Source organism: Bombus pascuorum, chromosome 3 (assembly GCF_905332965.1).
Source record: "Bombus pascuorum chromosome 3, iyBomPasc1.1, whole genome shotgun sequence".
Classification (NCBI taxonomy): Eukaryota; Metazoa; Arthropoda; class Insecta; order Hymenoptera; family Apidae; genus Bombus; species Bombus pascuorum.
Genome location: NC_083490.1, coordinates 11,657,617 through 11,671,074, shown reverse-complemented (window position 1 = coordinate 11,671,074; position 13,458 = coordinate 11,657,617). Strand labels below are relative to the sequence as shown.

The 13,458-nt window shown below is 31.7% G+C and overlaps 3 protein-coding genes across 7 annotated transcripts in view; all 3 read right to left on the bottom strand.

Annotated features, from left to right (window-relative positions):
* Positions 1 to 466: 466 nt before the first annotated feature.
* Positions 467 to 2,135, bottom strand: LOC132904890 (protein transport protein Sec61 subunit beta). The gene is made up of 3 exons (XM_060955720.1): positions 1,808 to 2,135; positions 1,526 to 1,719; positions 467 to 1,005 (listed from the first exon to the last, which is right to left on the bottom strand). Exons 1-3 carry the CDS (start codon positions 1,808 to 1,810, stop codon positions 918 to 920), a joined length of 285 nt encoding a protein of 94 aa, XP_060811703.1. The 5' UTR covers positions 1,811 to 2,135; the 3' UTR covers positions 467 to 917.
* Positions 2,136 to 2,574: 439 nt separating this feature from the next.
* On the bottom strand, positions 2,575 to 5,208 carry LOC132904889 (tax1-binding protein 3 homolog). Its single transcript, XM_060955719.1, has 3 exons — positions 4,825 to 5,208; positions 4,449 to 4,577; positions 2,575 to 4,363 (listed from the first exon to the last, which is right to left on the bottom strand). The coding sequence occupies exons 1-3, from the start codon at positions 4,879 to 4,881 to the stop codon at positions 4,175 to 4,177; spliced, it is 375 nt and encodes a 124-aa protein (XP_060811702.1). The 5' UTR covers positions 4,882 to 5,208; the 3' UTR covers positions 2,575 to 4,174.
* A 601-nt stretch (positions 5,209 to 5,809) lies between these two features.
* The window catches only part of LOC132904862 (cell adhesion molecule Dscam2), a 304,829-nt gene continuing 297,180 nt past the window's right edge, over positions 5,810 to 13,458 (bottom strand). For 2 of the 5 annotated variants that reach the window (XM_060955646.1, XM_060955648.1), the window contains exons 26-34: positions 13,235 to 13,423; positions 12,931 to 13,116; positions 12,403 to 12,850; positions 12,007 to 12,233; positions 11,684 to 11,852; positions 11,370 to 11,533; positions 10,976 to 11,078; positions 10,223 to 10,411; positions 5,810 to 9,525 (exon numbers count right to left, since the gene is read on the bottom strand). In XM_060955646.1, coding sequence (XP_060811629.1) covers positions 9,474 to 9,525; positions 10,223 to 10,411; positions 10,976 to 11,078; positions 11,370 to 11,533; positions 11,684 to 11,852; positions 12,007 to 12,233; positions 12,403 to 12,850; positions 12,931 to 13,116; positions 13,235 to 13,423 — 1,727 coding nt within the window. In that variant the 3' untranslated portion in view covers positions 5,810 to 9,473. Of the gene's footprint in view, positions 9,526 to 10,194; positions 10,412 to 10,966; positions 11,079 to 11,369; positions 11,534 to 11,683; positions 11,853 to 12,006; positions 12,234 to 12,402; positions 12,851 to 12,930; positions 13,117 to 13,234; positions 13,424 to 13,458 lie in introns of those variants that run through there. The other 3 variants (XM_060955649.1, XM_060955647.1, XM_060955650.1) reach the window with 3 other exon arrangements.

Here is a 13,458-nt window from a genome sequence, read left to right as displayed (position 1 = left end):
ATGATTTAGAAAGGGGTAAAAATATACTATAAGGATTTTAATTTATTTCATGTTCTTTAAGATACGTGTATATGATGTTTACTTTTGTATGTGTATATACATTTTTTGTAGGTATAGGTAACGTCTTTATGAAAGATGTCTTTTGCTCTTTTTTCGATAAAATGATACGTGATTGTTTTTCTGCTTTCTGCATAGTTATTTTATCACAATTGCTCTTTTCTCTCAGAGCGCTGTGATCTGCGCCCATTCAGTATGGAATCAATACGTACACGCGAGCGCGGGTGAGTTTCCAGTTAAATGGAACATGGCGCATTACGCTTTTCGTTTGTATTGTCATTCATTTGTACTTGCAAAAACAATGGGCATCCTTTAAGAGCATCTTTTAAAATGCTCGAGTTTGGTATTGAACTTGGGAATTTTTTTTGTAATTATACAAAGATGGATGAAAATAAAAAGAATTAGTAGATTGCTTTTTCAAATCGAATTAATAATAATTTATTTTAGTATTGTACATTATATTATTATAATAGTAACTTTACAAACAATAACTATGTCTTAGATAAGATGACGCTTCTCAATGCGTATCTTCTTATAAATGTTATAAAATCCAGTTTGATGAAGATAAATGATTATAATAAGTGTTTCATGATCGCGCGTTAAATTTTGGTCTTCCTTCGCAATAAAAAAGTATAGAGATCCATTGTGTATGGAAATGTAATAATTTATAACTTGCAGTGCTCTGGTTCTCTTAAATGAATTGGAAAATAATATTAAAAATGTAGCATGTTTTCTTGAATCATATTGATCTTCCGTTTTTACAATATCCTCAACTTCTTTTTAATTCACTTCAACAGCTGCACTGCACAACTCGTTCCAATTGCTTCATTTTCTTCTTAAGCTAATACCTATTTTAGATCTTAAGATCTGGTATATTTGCCCCAGATGTGAAGCATGAAGACAGATGCAATGAAGAGAAGAGACATAACAAGCACAGGCACTGGTCCTCTGTAAATAGATATTTAGATTATTAGCATTTGACTCAAATATATTAGCTCATGAAACTATTTGAACACCTTTAGAAACTTTTTATATATATATTATAAACAATATTTTGAAATTTCATTAGCACTAGAGCAAAACACGACTATTGTGATTATATTGATAAAATTTGAAATGGATCTGGAAGATCAGTACTTACAAGATATTTCTTAGAAACATATACTTTGCAAAGATTATTACGGTATTTCAACAGTCAATAATTTCATATATTAATAAATTAGAATATTTAGCAAGACCATTTCTAATACTAATTGTGTGTTTAAGGCTACTATTCATGTTTTATATTAATTTTTCATTAACCATATGTTTGCAATAAATGTCTTGTATATTATATATATTATAATAAATGTCTTGAATATATTTATAAAAAAACTTTGCAGTTAGTATCCAAATATTTTCATGGGCAACTATACATATTTGAATTCTATATCCCTATATTTTTTCTCAAGACTTTACGTTTACTTACACTTTGATGCCAGGAGAGTCATCGGTATAAAACCTCCACATGCCATCAGAACCAGCTCCTGTGTTTCTATTCCTGGTTGAAGTAGTTGTCGCAGTTTTCCTTTGTCTAACTGTACCACCACCTGTTCTAGGTACTATAGCTTTGCTTGGCGATCGGCCCGCGGCTCCAACTGAAGTAGCACTAGCTGCAGCAGGCTTAAAAAGATGAACAAAATATAACCATAAATATCTACACAAAAAACTGTCTTCATTTCCTATTTAAAATTTTTACGAAAATACTTACCATTGTTTGTTATGTTTTCTTGACGCTTGTTCGTCAGTGAGTACCAAATCAGGAAAAGTTTGTTTTATAATTTAAAATTTTGTTTAAACTCACAATGAATTAATATGTGGATTCGCTTTACTTTTTTTAAGATACGTTTCGTTATCTTATTGCGAACAACATTAAGAGAATATTGGAATAAAGTCACTTGGTAATATTGTATCGTGCAAAGCCTACCTTCAACCAATTAGTTTTAAACGTTTACTGCTAACATAAAGCACAGTATAAAACGACGTGTCGCATGCATACCATCCACGTAGTGAGCTTCAGACACGTCATCATATGCCGTTAAATTCATAGTGATACGTGAACGTTGATCTTTATGCCGCGTTTTCATGTGAAGAATTGTGATCAAACATTTTATCAAATTATATATAATTACAGTCTGTTAATAATATCCAATTATCTTTAAAAAAATGAGCAGTTGCATAAATAATTATTTTCAAATTAAATTAGCAAGTTTTGTAGAACTTATTACAGCATAAAATAAATAGAACACAGTACGGCAAATTTAATTGTAAAATATAGCTTGATATTAAAAATTATCTGCTTTATCAAATTTAAAACAAGATTAAAACGAAACAAAGATATAAATAACGTATTTTGATATATAATATAATAAAAGTAAAAAGTTTTGAAATATCACGAAGCGCTAATGATTTAAGTATTTGTAATTTTATAAAATTTCAAATTTCATCGATTTTGTTAAATAAAAAGAAACTATAATGTTACATACTTATGATAGCATAGGGCATTTATTTGTTATTTACAGAATATACGTTCATTAGTTTGTGTTTCACAGTTTTCTATATTAATTATATTTTTGGTAATAAATAACATATAACTTTTATATAAGTATAGATCGCACGAACTAATGCATGTAATTTGTCATACTGTGATTCTATACAAAAGATCTTAAGTATTACGTGCATGCATAATGGTCGCACGCATAATAATTTATGTTCTACAATTTTATTCTTTAATCTTTCCCGTGTTTTAGCAGACTAGTTATAAAATTATGACAACATATTACACTATCTCTTACAAAATTGTTCACACCATAATTGTGCGATAGAATCTTGGGATATAAAAGAAAATCGTACATATCGTTACAGGAACTTTCCCTTTTTGTTTCACTTGTTGTACATTTTTAGCCAATGTAAGGTAAAAAATACGAAACTGTGTTGCCATTGTAAATCTTTACATGTAAATCTTTACACAAATGCTTTCATTATTGATTAAAGTAAAAAGTTTATAAAATACAAAGTTTAATACTTCTATTGGTCTCAAGGTGTACAGTCTCAATAATTCTTCTCTTTGCGCCAATAACAGAAAATATTCTGTAAATGCTTATAAATGCAGTAGTTGCATGTATTATACAGTACTTATCTGTGTAAATTAGATATACCTTTTCAACGGTATCAAAACAATGATTATTGTATGATTGTTCAGTCACTGTAGAGTATTTTAAATGCATAAATTCGAAATATTTCATACGAATCTTACAGTAATATATTGATATACTAGCAATACAAAATTTTGTAAAGGTATGTTGCATATCTAAGCTACTGTAACTTCATTATGCTTTGGCATTCTGTTATATATTTTACAATATAGAAATACTTAAAAAATTAAAATGACTTTCTCATCCATATAATTATTTCTTTTGTTAAAAAACCAATCAGGAAATACGCTTCACTTTCTTGTCATTCAAATAAAACTTCTTTTTTGTATGTAAATATATACATAGTGTTAAGAAATATTCATATGGACCCAGCGCAGTAGTTACTGTTTGGCACAAGGAATATTGTTGCAAATTTTGATATACAATAAACATTATATAGTGCGATTTTTACGCAGGCGCATCTAAATCACGTTTTTTAAGCATAATTTTACATGAATGATAGCATCATTAGCCATTATCAGAAAAACATTCCCATACAATCACATTTTTTTCAACAACAATAACAAACCATAACAGGACCTTTATACATATATATCTATTGTTCTAATGCTCTATTTCTATTGCAATTAGAAACGGATATTATGCCTGCAATGTAACCATAACAATCAGTGAGTGTGCATCAATTAACATTATGCCCCTATTATAATTGGAATCGTAAATAATTGTTACAAATATGTTTTAAAAATAGAAATTAAAACACAAAGTATTTAATCATTTTGTGAAAACTAACTCAAAGATATCTTACTACTGGTCATAATCTAATACAATATTTGGCAGACATATAGCTCCAATAAATTGACTTTGTTATTGTATAGAGCGAAATAAATATTCTTCTTAGACCAAATAGATCTCTTATTTGGTATTTAAGTACTTGTCACTCCCTTGCGGGCTACTAATAGATTTAATACTGGATGCTTTCTGATATATGATACCGCTTTTTTATGAGTTACCATTGTAAAATCGTACCCATTGCACTGTAAAATTTTATCATGCATACGAAGACCGCTCTTTGCTGCTGGTGATCCTTCGTGTACTTCAGTTACATATATACCCTAAAATATTGTAAAATATCAGTTAATAACATCTGATAATATGGGATGCATTTACAATATCCTATATCATATTAATCTCCATTACATTATCTGTATAACCCTGAGGACTTTTTCTGAAATCTTGATCAATTCCACCTCCAATTTTAAAGCCACACTTCATTACTTCTTCCCCATTTTCATTAACATCCGTTTCTTTTACCAATATAATTGGTATCTAAAAATAAAATAAAGTACATAGTAAAATTTGTTCATAATAGAATATTTTGTTTAATATTACTGCATTAATATCTTTTATTATTATTATTGCATCGTATCAATTTATATTGTATGAAAACGAAAAAGATCAGAAAGAATTTAAAAATAAAATTATATATTGTCAAAAATAAAAAACAATTAATCATGAAGTTCAATGCCTAAAAAATACTTGACAATAATCGAACGAGTATCACTTGTATACTTACGCTTAAACATTCCATAGCAGTGCCAGCTTGATGCTGAAAAGCCATTTTCGCGCACATAATGATAAATCTTGTGTCTGATGAGATCAGATTGACAATTGCTTCTGATGATTCAACGTTACCACCAATTGCTCACGCACTATACACACCAATGTACCGATCACACAACTATTCAAAGATGAGTGTATGAAAATGTATTTAGAAAAACGTGTTATTTAGTAGCAGACAAATTTTGGTTCACTCTGAACGTGAAATTAATCGGACAATGTCAATAAGCTTGGTACACTTCAGCGTTGTTAAGATCAATTAAGTTAAGACAATTTCGTTCTCACGTTGACAGCCATGCGTACTGTTCAATATAGATAGGAAAATATCGTTCCAATAGAGTGTATCGTAGAAAATATCATTGACTAAGTATAGGATAGACTTGACATTCAATGCTTTTTCGTGTTCCATGTTTTAAGAGTTACCTGACTCGCTTATCATTTATGTGTCACATGCGATATTATCGATATATCATGTATCCCACCACCGACGAGGTACAGAATAGATGTGACATTCAATGCTTTTTCGTGCCCCAAGTTTTGGGGGTTATCGACACCTCATGCCATTTTCATATCGCATGCAATGTTATCAATTCAGCATAGTAGAGGTTTGAATTGAAACAAAATTTTCCTATGAAATTACAAATAACGTATAGAATAAGATAGTTTGCCTATGAAGAATTTTTACGATTTAGAATTCTACACTTTTGCAAATATGTATTTAATTATTTCTGTGGGTATTTTCTTAATTTTCTCGGATGTGGTAAACAAGGCATGGGATACAGAATAAAGGTTATCGAATGCAAAAAAAGTAGTGATATGGAGTAGGAAATACTGAATGTAGGTTGTTAGTATTGGATTGTATATATTAGATATGAGGTAGAGAAGACTTAAAATTGGGAAGTGAAATAAGGAATACGAAATGACAGTGAAACTTGACGCGATAAATGTCTGTTCCTCTTTATTAACAAGCTGAGTTAGCATACCTTGTGAAAGTTTGACACTTCGATAAGACATTCGATTGTTTTATTCTTTTTTTTTATATTCTTTATTTTATTTTCGCGTTAACCATAACGGACGACGATTAATTTTATCGAATTCGTCCACGGATAGTTATACGAGGATATGATACATAAGTTCTAAGGTTCACGGATCTCATGTATTATACAAATAATTCGCTGGTTCGCAGTAGCTGCGACGAGTTTCTATATCACACGCATCTCACCTATGCACGCGTTCATCGGACGCACACTCGAAAAACCAATTGTGCTATTTTTTGTTTTCGCCCAAAATTCTTTCTAACTACGATCACGCATTTTTTTTTTTTTTGACTTTGAAAAAAATTTATTAGAAACCATACGGTCGCTGCTATCGTACGTTTTGCGCACGATTTGATTTTCATAAAATTCGCCATGTCCGCTACGTTTGTACAGACGAAATATGTATTTATGCACGTATAATAAATTACGTCGTTATCTCGTAAGAGGGCATACTCTGCATATTTGATGTCTAAATTATGAATTTTTTTCTAGGGGTTTTATAATTTAATTAGTTAAGTATATGTTGCACATCAATAGTAAGGCGCGTCATTAAAAAATGTAAAAAATTTAGAAAACATTGGGATAGCCCTTAATAAATACACACAGTAACTCACAAAAGTATTTGAACACTTATCATAGAAAACTTTTATGTATATATTGTATATTTTATTTATGTCAAATTTTACCAATATAATCATGATAGTCGAGTCTCATTAGAGATGCTAATGAAATTTCAAGATGTTTCGTAGAACAAAAAAGTTTATAAAAGATTTCTACAAATGTTCGAATTGTTGTTCACTTTTCTGAGCTACTGTACACGATAAAAATGCGACGTATTATTGAGCGTGTCGTTAGTGAAAGAGGAACTTCGGAAGTTGAAGCTGTACTCTAGTAAATCCCTGTAAAAAATTTGAAATGGGAAATTGTTACATTCAAAAGTTGATATGGCAGTTTATTGATTAATTTTCAACTAAAGTATAGATATAAATATATTAGTACTATCGAATTCGATAGTTTCAATAGTACTTTTATACTGTTACTTATTAAAAACGTTTGTGTATTAACATTATTACGAACAACCTAGTCTGTTAAAAGTTTTCGTAGAAATATATTATTCATATAGAAAATGAACGTCTTTCCCTCTCTTTCCTTTTGGATAAAATGCACGGAGTATGCCCTCATTTGTGAAAGTTCTGAAATTATCAGCAGTCGAAAAACGTACGGTCTTAGACGCCATGATAACGATATCTCGTTTAATTATTACGATTAAGGCAATAGCCTTATAAATTAATAGTCTTTGGGAACCGTAAACTCTGTTTGGCAGAAATCAACTTAAGCGTAGTTAATTAGCCTCACTCGCATCATTTTGAGAATACGATGCGTGAGACTTCAATTGCTTATTGACATTTGAAAATGCCTTATCAGTCCGCGTAATGGGTAACTTATCGATCATCGTGAAAGTCGTCCGATTCGATAAGTTTTGCTTCGAACAAAATGTTTCACCTTTTGTTTCACTATGCATTTCAAGAACAAGTAATTTAGAAGTTTTTACTCGCTCTTTAATAAAATTTGTATTAGCTTTCATGGAAGCTAACCTTTATTCTCAGAAATCAACTGTCGATAAAAAAATTTCCTGTTTGTTGCTCTTCCTTCGTTTCCTTTTCTTCGTTTCGAAACGCATGGTCACGAAAGGTTAAACATTAAAATATCTATATAGAATATTTCGCGAATTAAAACAACGTAATACTTAAAGCTATCTTTTGTCGTTAATTAATAATCGAGCTCATTGTATGTCGATAAATTGTTCACCCTCTAAATATGATGCATACATGTATGTACATTTTTAAAACATACCGTTAAATACTCTTTCTCACTCACACTTCTCGATCTTTGATCGAAAATGCGCGTTTTGACGCAAATATAATCCTCGAATTATTTTATCAACATAATTAATCAAAACGAAATGTTGAAACACACAGTCGTGCTTTCTTAATGCCGATATTTAGGAATGTTGTTGCAATTAGCACTCTGCGTAAAGCGGAAGTTGCCATGATGTATTTGGAGATTCGTTTCTTTCTTGAAACATCGTTATATTATACTTTCTTATTCTTATTAATTTATGTAGCGATAATTTTACAAATGATATTTGTATGAAAAGAAGAGAATATATAGATTTTTTTACGCTAAAATGTAAACAGCGTCGATTTAATATAGTTGCCCTGAATACACTGAAATAAAGTTGTATTCATTCTTCTTAATTCTTTGTCAGTATAATAGAATTACAATTGTACTTAGTTATCATATCATTAGATTTTCAATGAACGCTTCATGTCAGCATTTTTGTTTTATGATATAAAGCGAAGACCACAGGTAAAAGACACGATAAGCAATTTTAAAATTCAATAATCAATTCCATGTTACTAAAACTATTCTTTTAAGTACTTGTGGAATCACATATTTCTTGAATCCTACTGGACGTTCCAAAAACAATTCATCAGTTGCTTCTTTATATAATTTTAAAGATATATTGCCCGTTTTTTTTTAGACATACCTGTGCACCTAATAAGTTGTTCAAAATCAAGAAATTAACAAAGATGGACTTGTCACGTTCTTTTCGTGTGCTGTTCAAGTATAATAGAAGCGACTATACAATAGATATTTAAACGATGTTTCTCGAGGATAGCAGCAAACGATTCTCGTTACCTCACTCTCATCATGCCTCTTCAACTATACAATCCATGGTAACAGTGTGACTAATGATACGTACAATCTATACTATACAGTAAGACGATTATACACGTGTGTAATCCATCATTCCATCTTTAAATTGACTTGTAACTCTCTGTTGATGTTCTTGTTTCTTCTTGTTAATCGCTGTTGCAGAATCTTTCTAGGAATGATTGCGTTTCTTGCTCTCACGTAATGTATGTGGTTGGGTTTTAGAAGATGAAATTCTTATATAGGGCTAAGGACTTTTGTCGATACTTTCACATGTAACTGGTTCCTGTCGTTTCGCGATTGGTCGATCGGAAAGAACTGCGAATAATGTAACGGCAGTATTCGATGCAACGATGAAGCGATCGTTCAGACGATTTGTCGATAACTTTTAACAGGAGAATGCACTGAGAAAAATGTTTAAATATAGAGAAACTATCGTTATAACCTATAGGAACATTTTGTATATATACATATACAATATTGTGCGTATATATACAAAATGTTGTATATGTATTGTATATATGTATTGTATATATACATATACATATACATATTATATTAGATGTTATGCTAACATTAATTTCTCTTAAGTAAAATGGACATTATCTTCGAAATGTTAAACGCTCTTCTCAGTGTTCCAACGTGAGCAAAGATTTTTATTTTTACGACGAAAATCCCTAGTTAATTCCGATTTTGACAAGAGTTATAACCAGACTCTGTCAGTTGTCGAAAATTACAATTTTTCACTGTACGTTGACGTTTCTGTAAGATCCTTAGATAGTCAGAGGATTCTTTAAACCTCTGTTTATACCTTTTCATGAAGAGTTCCGCTAGAATTGCTAAATCTTGATCATACATGTATAGTGAATTCTTGCCTTTCTTGTTCCTTTCTTTGTTGATACCTGAAACGAAATTGTGTAATGACGTTTTTAGTCGTACTTCAAGTTGCAGGAGGTATGCTATTTTTCTTTAAATACTAATCTATCTTTTAACGCTAAACAAGCTTTGTGTCATTGAAGCTTTTGCTAGATTAATATGTGGCGTGAATTTTTATTTGAGTACGACTGATGATGCTTTTTGGTGTAGCTTCTTTAATCCTTAGAAGACATCTGTTCAATTGGAATCTTTAGATCTAGTTTGAGAGTCTTAGAATAAAATAAAATTGATAGGAATCCTGTTTATTTATAATTCAATAAAATTTTACTATATTTATTCTGAGAATTCAGTGAAATGGTAATTTTGGTCTGAATATCATGATTCAATCTTTACTTGCAGAGGATTCGATCAGGATACTTATAAAATACATTGAATTAACTATAACATCTATTGACCATAATAAGCAATATTCGAAGTCCATGAAGCAAACCTTCGATATTAAATTTAGTTTGCATTTATAAGTACATATTGAACTTAATCTCATCATTAATAAATATAGTGGTGTATAAATACTTTTGGTAACTATCGTATATCTCCTGATGAAATTCATTGAACAGGATATAGTCAACCAAAATTTCAGAGGCCTTCCCAGGATTAACATGAGTAGAGAAGGGAATCTCAACGTGTCAGCTTACTACGGTCTACGGAGGTTCGTGTCGATACCTAGCGAGCATAGATTCGACGGCCTCGATCGGCAGTCTACCCAAACTGCCGCCGTGGCGGGTCCCGGTCGACAGATCTTGCCAGTCCCGTTCACGATCACGATCACGATCACGGTCGCACTCTACGTCGCTCAATTCGCGACTGTCGCTAAACCCGCTTGGCGGCAATAACGTCATGTCCTCCACCGAACTGCACAATGTATCAAAAACACAACTCTTAGGAAAATAAGAAATTATTCATAATATTATATTGAAAAATATTCTTATCGCCATTCATTAAGAAATTGATCTTTGATTCGAGTTTGACTAATTATTCTGGATCTGGTATTTAATGGTTAAATAACGTTTAAATTAAATATTTGTATAATTTCAGTAGATCCAGATTAATTTAGAGAAGTTTGAAAAAATGTTGTTATTCAATATTTTATATGGATATAATTACTTCATGATGATGATGAGAGATTATGATGATATATATGAATTTAATCGTCAAGGAATTTGATGAAATTTATGAAGATATATGATACGATATCTTCAAGTAATAGAAAAATGTAATCAATGTAGTAGTAAGAATGAATTTTTATGAAATGTATTGCATATGAAAGATTTTAATTCTTTTATTATCATCGTGATTGTTCTTCTAGACTTTACATTTTTCTATTATTTATCAGACATGAGATTGATAAAATCGTGATACGAATATTGAACATAATCAGGACTGAGTGCTATGTGGAAACAAACAAACCTTGGCTACCTGCGAGTAGACCGGCTCGGCTGTCGGCTTCGTCGTCTCGCAAGTGAAGGTGAGCCTTCGTTATTGGATTCTGTACTCGATTCCACCCCTCGTGAAAATACATCTACAGAATGATTTTATGCAATTAAGTATGTAATTGGAAATTTATCAAACTATAGACTTATTCTATAAAAAAAGCAATAAATTAAATCAAAAACTGTTTTTACAAAATTACTACCTTAATTGCGAATCTTTCTAAAAATTTAGAAAATAAAATTTTGTAGAAAATTTGCATCATTCATGGGGCAAAGTAAAAATATACAAATTTGAATGAAACAGCGGGGCTATTTATTAATAAATCAAAGAAAAACAATGAATTTCCAACAGGAACTAGAAATAATATTACAAAATTTACCTCTGCAAGGCTTCACTGGCACCCTGTAACTAGGTCCAGCGCACTCTCCGCAAGGGCTTCCGGACGTGTCGCTTCCGGAACCTTGACGACTCGAGCGCAGTTTGCTTTCCGCTTCTGCGATGCTTGGGAAGTATCGTTGCTTGTGCCACCTTGGAGTTTTAGACCTGAACGTGAAAGAACACCAGAAAGAGGAAGAGAAAAGGGTTTGGGAGCAGGATATCAAGCTTTCTTTAGCAAGGAAGTCGAGCAAGGAACGTTTACTCTGTCTAGCATGCGTTTTAAATAATAAAAAAGGGTTGAAAGAAAACAGTTACCTCTCGAAGTCCACGCTGGACCTCTCGTAATCGATCGTGTTGATGTCTTCGTTCTCCAAATGTCCAAACGTTTTGAATTGCATTGTATAATCGAGCGTGGCTGTTGTTACTGAACGATTTTCTCTTCCTGGTACGCTGAACGTGGCGTACGGACTTATTTCATACATTTCTACAAGAGAGAAAATGATTGTTAGTTAATATGTGTAATAAGAATGCAAGAATATTATCTAAAGATTCCTTTAGAAAATTATATTTTTAATATAAGTTTCTAACTTCTTTCTATTGAATCTAATTCTCCAATTTGACAAGTGATAAAAACAAACCTGATCCATGGTCGTTAGACTTATGATTCTCTTGCTTCACTGGCGAACTGGTGTAAACCTGATGATTTCTTCTATTATCACGTTCAGCAGTGGACTTCAATTGCATGGTCGACATACAGCTTGAAAGGTGATGATGTTGCTGATGCTGCTGCTGTTGCTGAACCAAACCCAATCCTGACTGTTGATTCTGTTGTTGTCCAGGAAGAATTTCTCCTAAGTAATTAGCCCTAAAAAGCACAAATAATATCATTCTTAATCATAAGAATATTTATTAAATAAATGACAAGTTTTAAAATTTATACATATTAATGATAATGTACATAAACGGTAGTTTTTGAAACTTATATAATTCAAATTTTATATATAACTAAAATTATAATTTTGAAAGTAATATACCTTCCATTGCGTTTCAGCATTACATATCCCAGAATAGCGGCGGAAATAATTAGCACGATTGCACAGACGAGAGGTACAACCACGTAAAGTACTTTATGATTAGGTATAGCTTTTTTAACATCGTTTTCCATAATCAGGTCATTTGGAGGACCAATACTAACGCCACTGAGAGTGGTCGTCGCGAATTCCATTTGCGTTTGCGTGGATCCAGCGTCATTATGAGCTGTCAGACGTAAACTATACCACGAGGCAGTCTTTAACTCTCTTATGACTAGATCTTCTGTAGCACGACTTGCCACTAAATTCCATGGTTCAGTGCTGACACGTCTACGGTACTCTACGGTGTAATATTGAATTGGACAACCACCATTTGGCCAAGATATAAGATTTAATTTGACAGAGGTGCCATTGGCAGAGATGATGTCTCGTTCTTTTGGTAATAAAGGAGCTGTGAGAAAAATTTGGGAAAGTTACATCGTATTTTAATAGGAGATTATATAAGAAGTTAAACTTGTATTAAAAAGTTACCAGTTCCTTTGGTCGTGGCACTAATTAAAGGACTTGGATCTCCAGTGCCCACACGATTATGAGCTGTTAAATGTGCCAAGTAGGAAGAACCGCATTTTAAACCTGATAAAATGAACTCAGTTTGTTCGGGTGATAATGCGATTTCTTCCCAACCACCCTGGTCCCTTTTGTAGCTTAACACGTAGCCTGATAAAAGTAATATTTTTATATCAGTTTTATTAATTATCATTAATATTAGAAATAATATCATTCTATCGTTTGATTGTTCTATTACGATTTTTGATATTCTATATTTCTAATATACCTTGAATGGTAGCACCACCATTATTAGGATGATTCCACCTAAGTCTTATGCTATTCGTTGTTGTATACTGTAGTTCTAACATTGGTGCTCTGGGAGGCATCACCACGACCAATGTGTAAGTGATGGAATCGTCACCGAATAAATTGCTAGCTGAACACGTGTAATTCCCAGCGACTGATTGTTCTAATCCTAAAATTTTTACTTTCTTTAATTTCTTCGTTTAT

Excerpts from the sequence above, each read along its gene's own strand:
- LOC132904890 (XM_060955720.1), bottom strand. Across the intron at positions 1,006-1,525 it reads GACTCTCCTGGCATCAAAGT|AGGACCAGTGCCTGTGCTTG; the intron begins GTAAGTAAACGT and ends ATCTATTTACAG.
- LOC132904889 (XM_060955719.1), bottom strand. The coding sequence starts at position 4,881 with ATGTGCGCGAAAATGGCTTTTCAGCATCAAGCTGGCACTGCTATGGAA. Across the intron at positions 4,578-4,824 it reads CTGCTATGGAATGTTTAAGC|ATACCAATTATATTGGTAAA; the intron begins GTAAGTATACAA and ends TTTTATTTTTAG. Across the intron at positions 4,364-4,448 it reads CTCAGGGTTATACAGATAAT|GGTATATATGTAACTGAAGT; the intron begins GTAATGGAGATT and ends ACAATATTTTAG.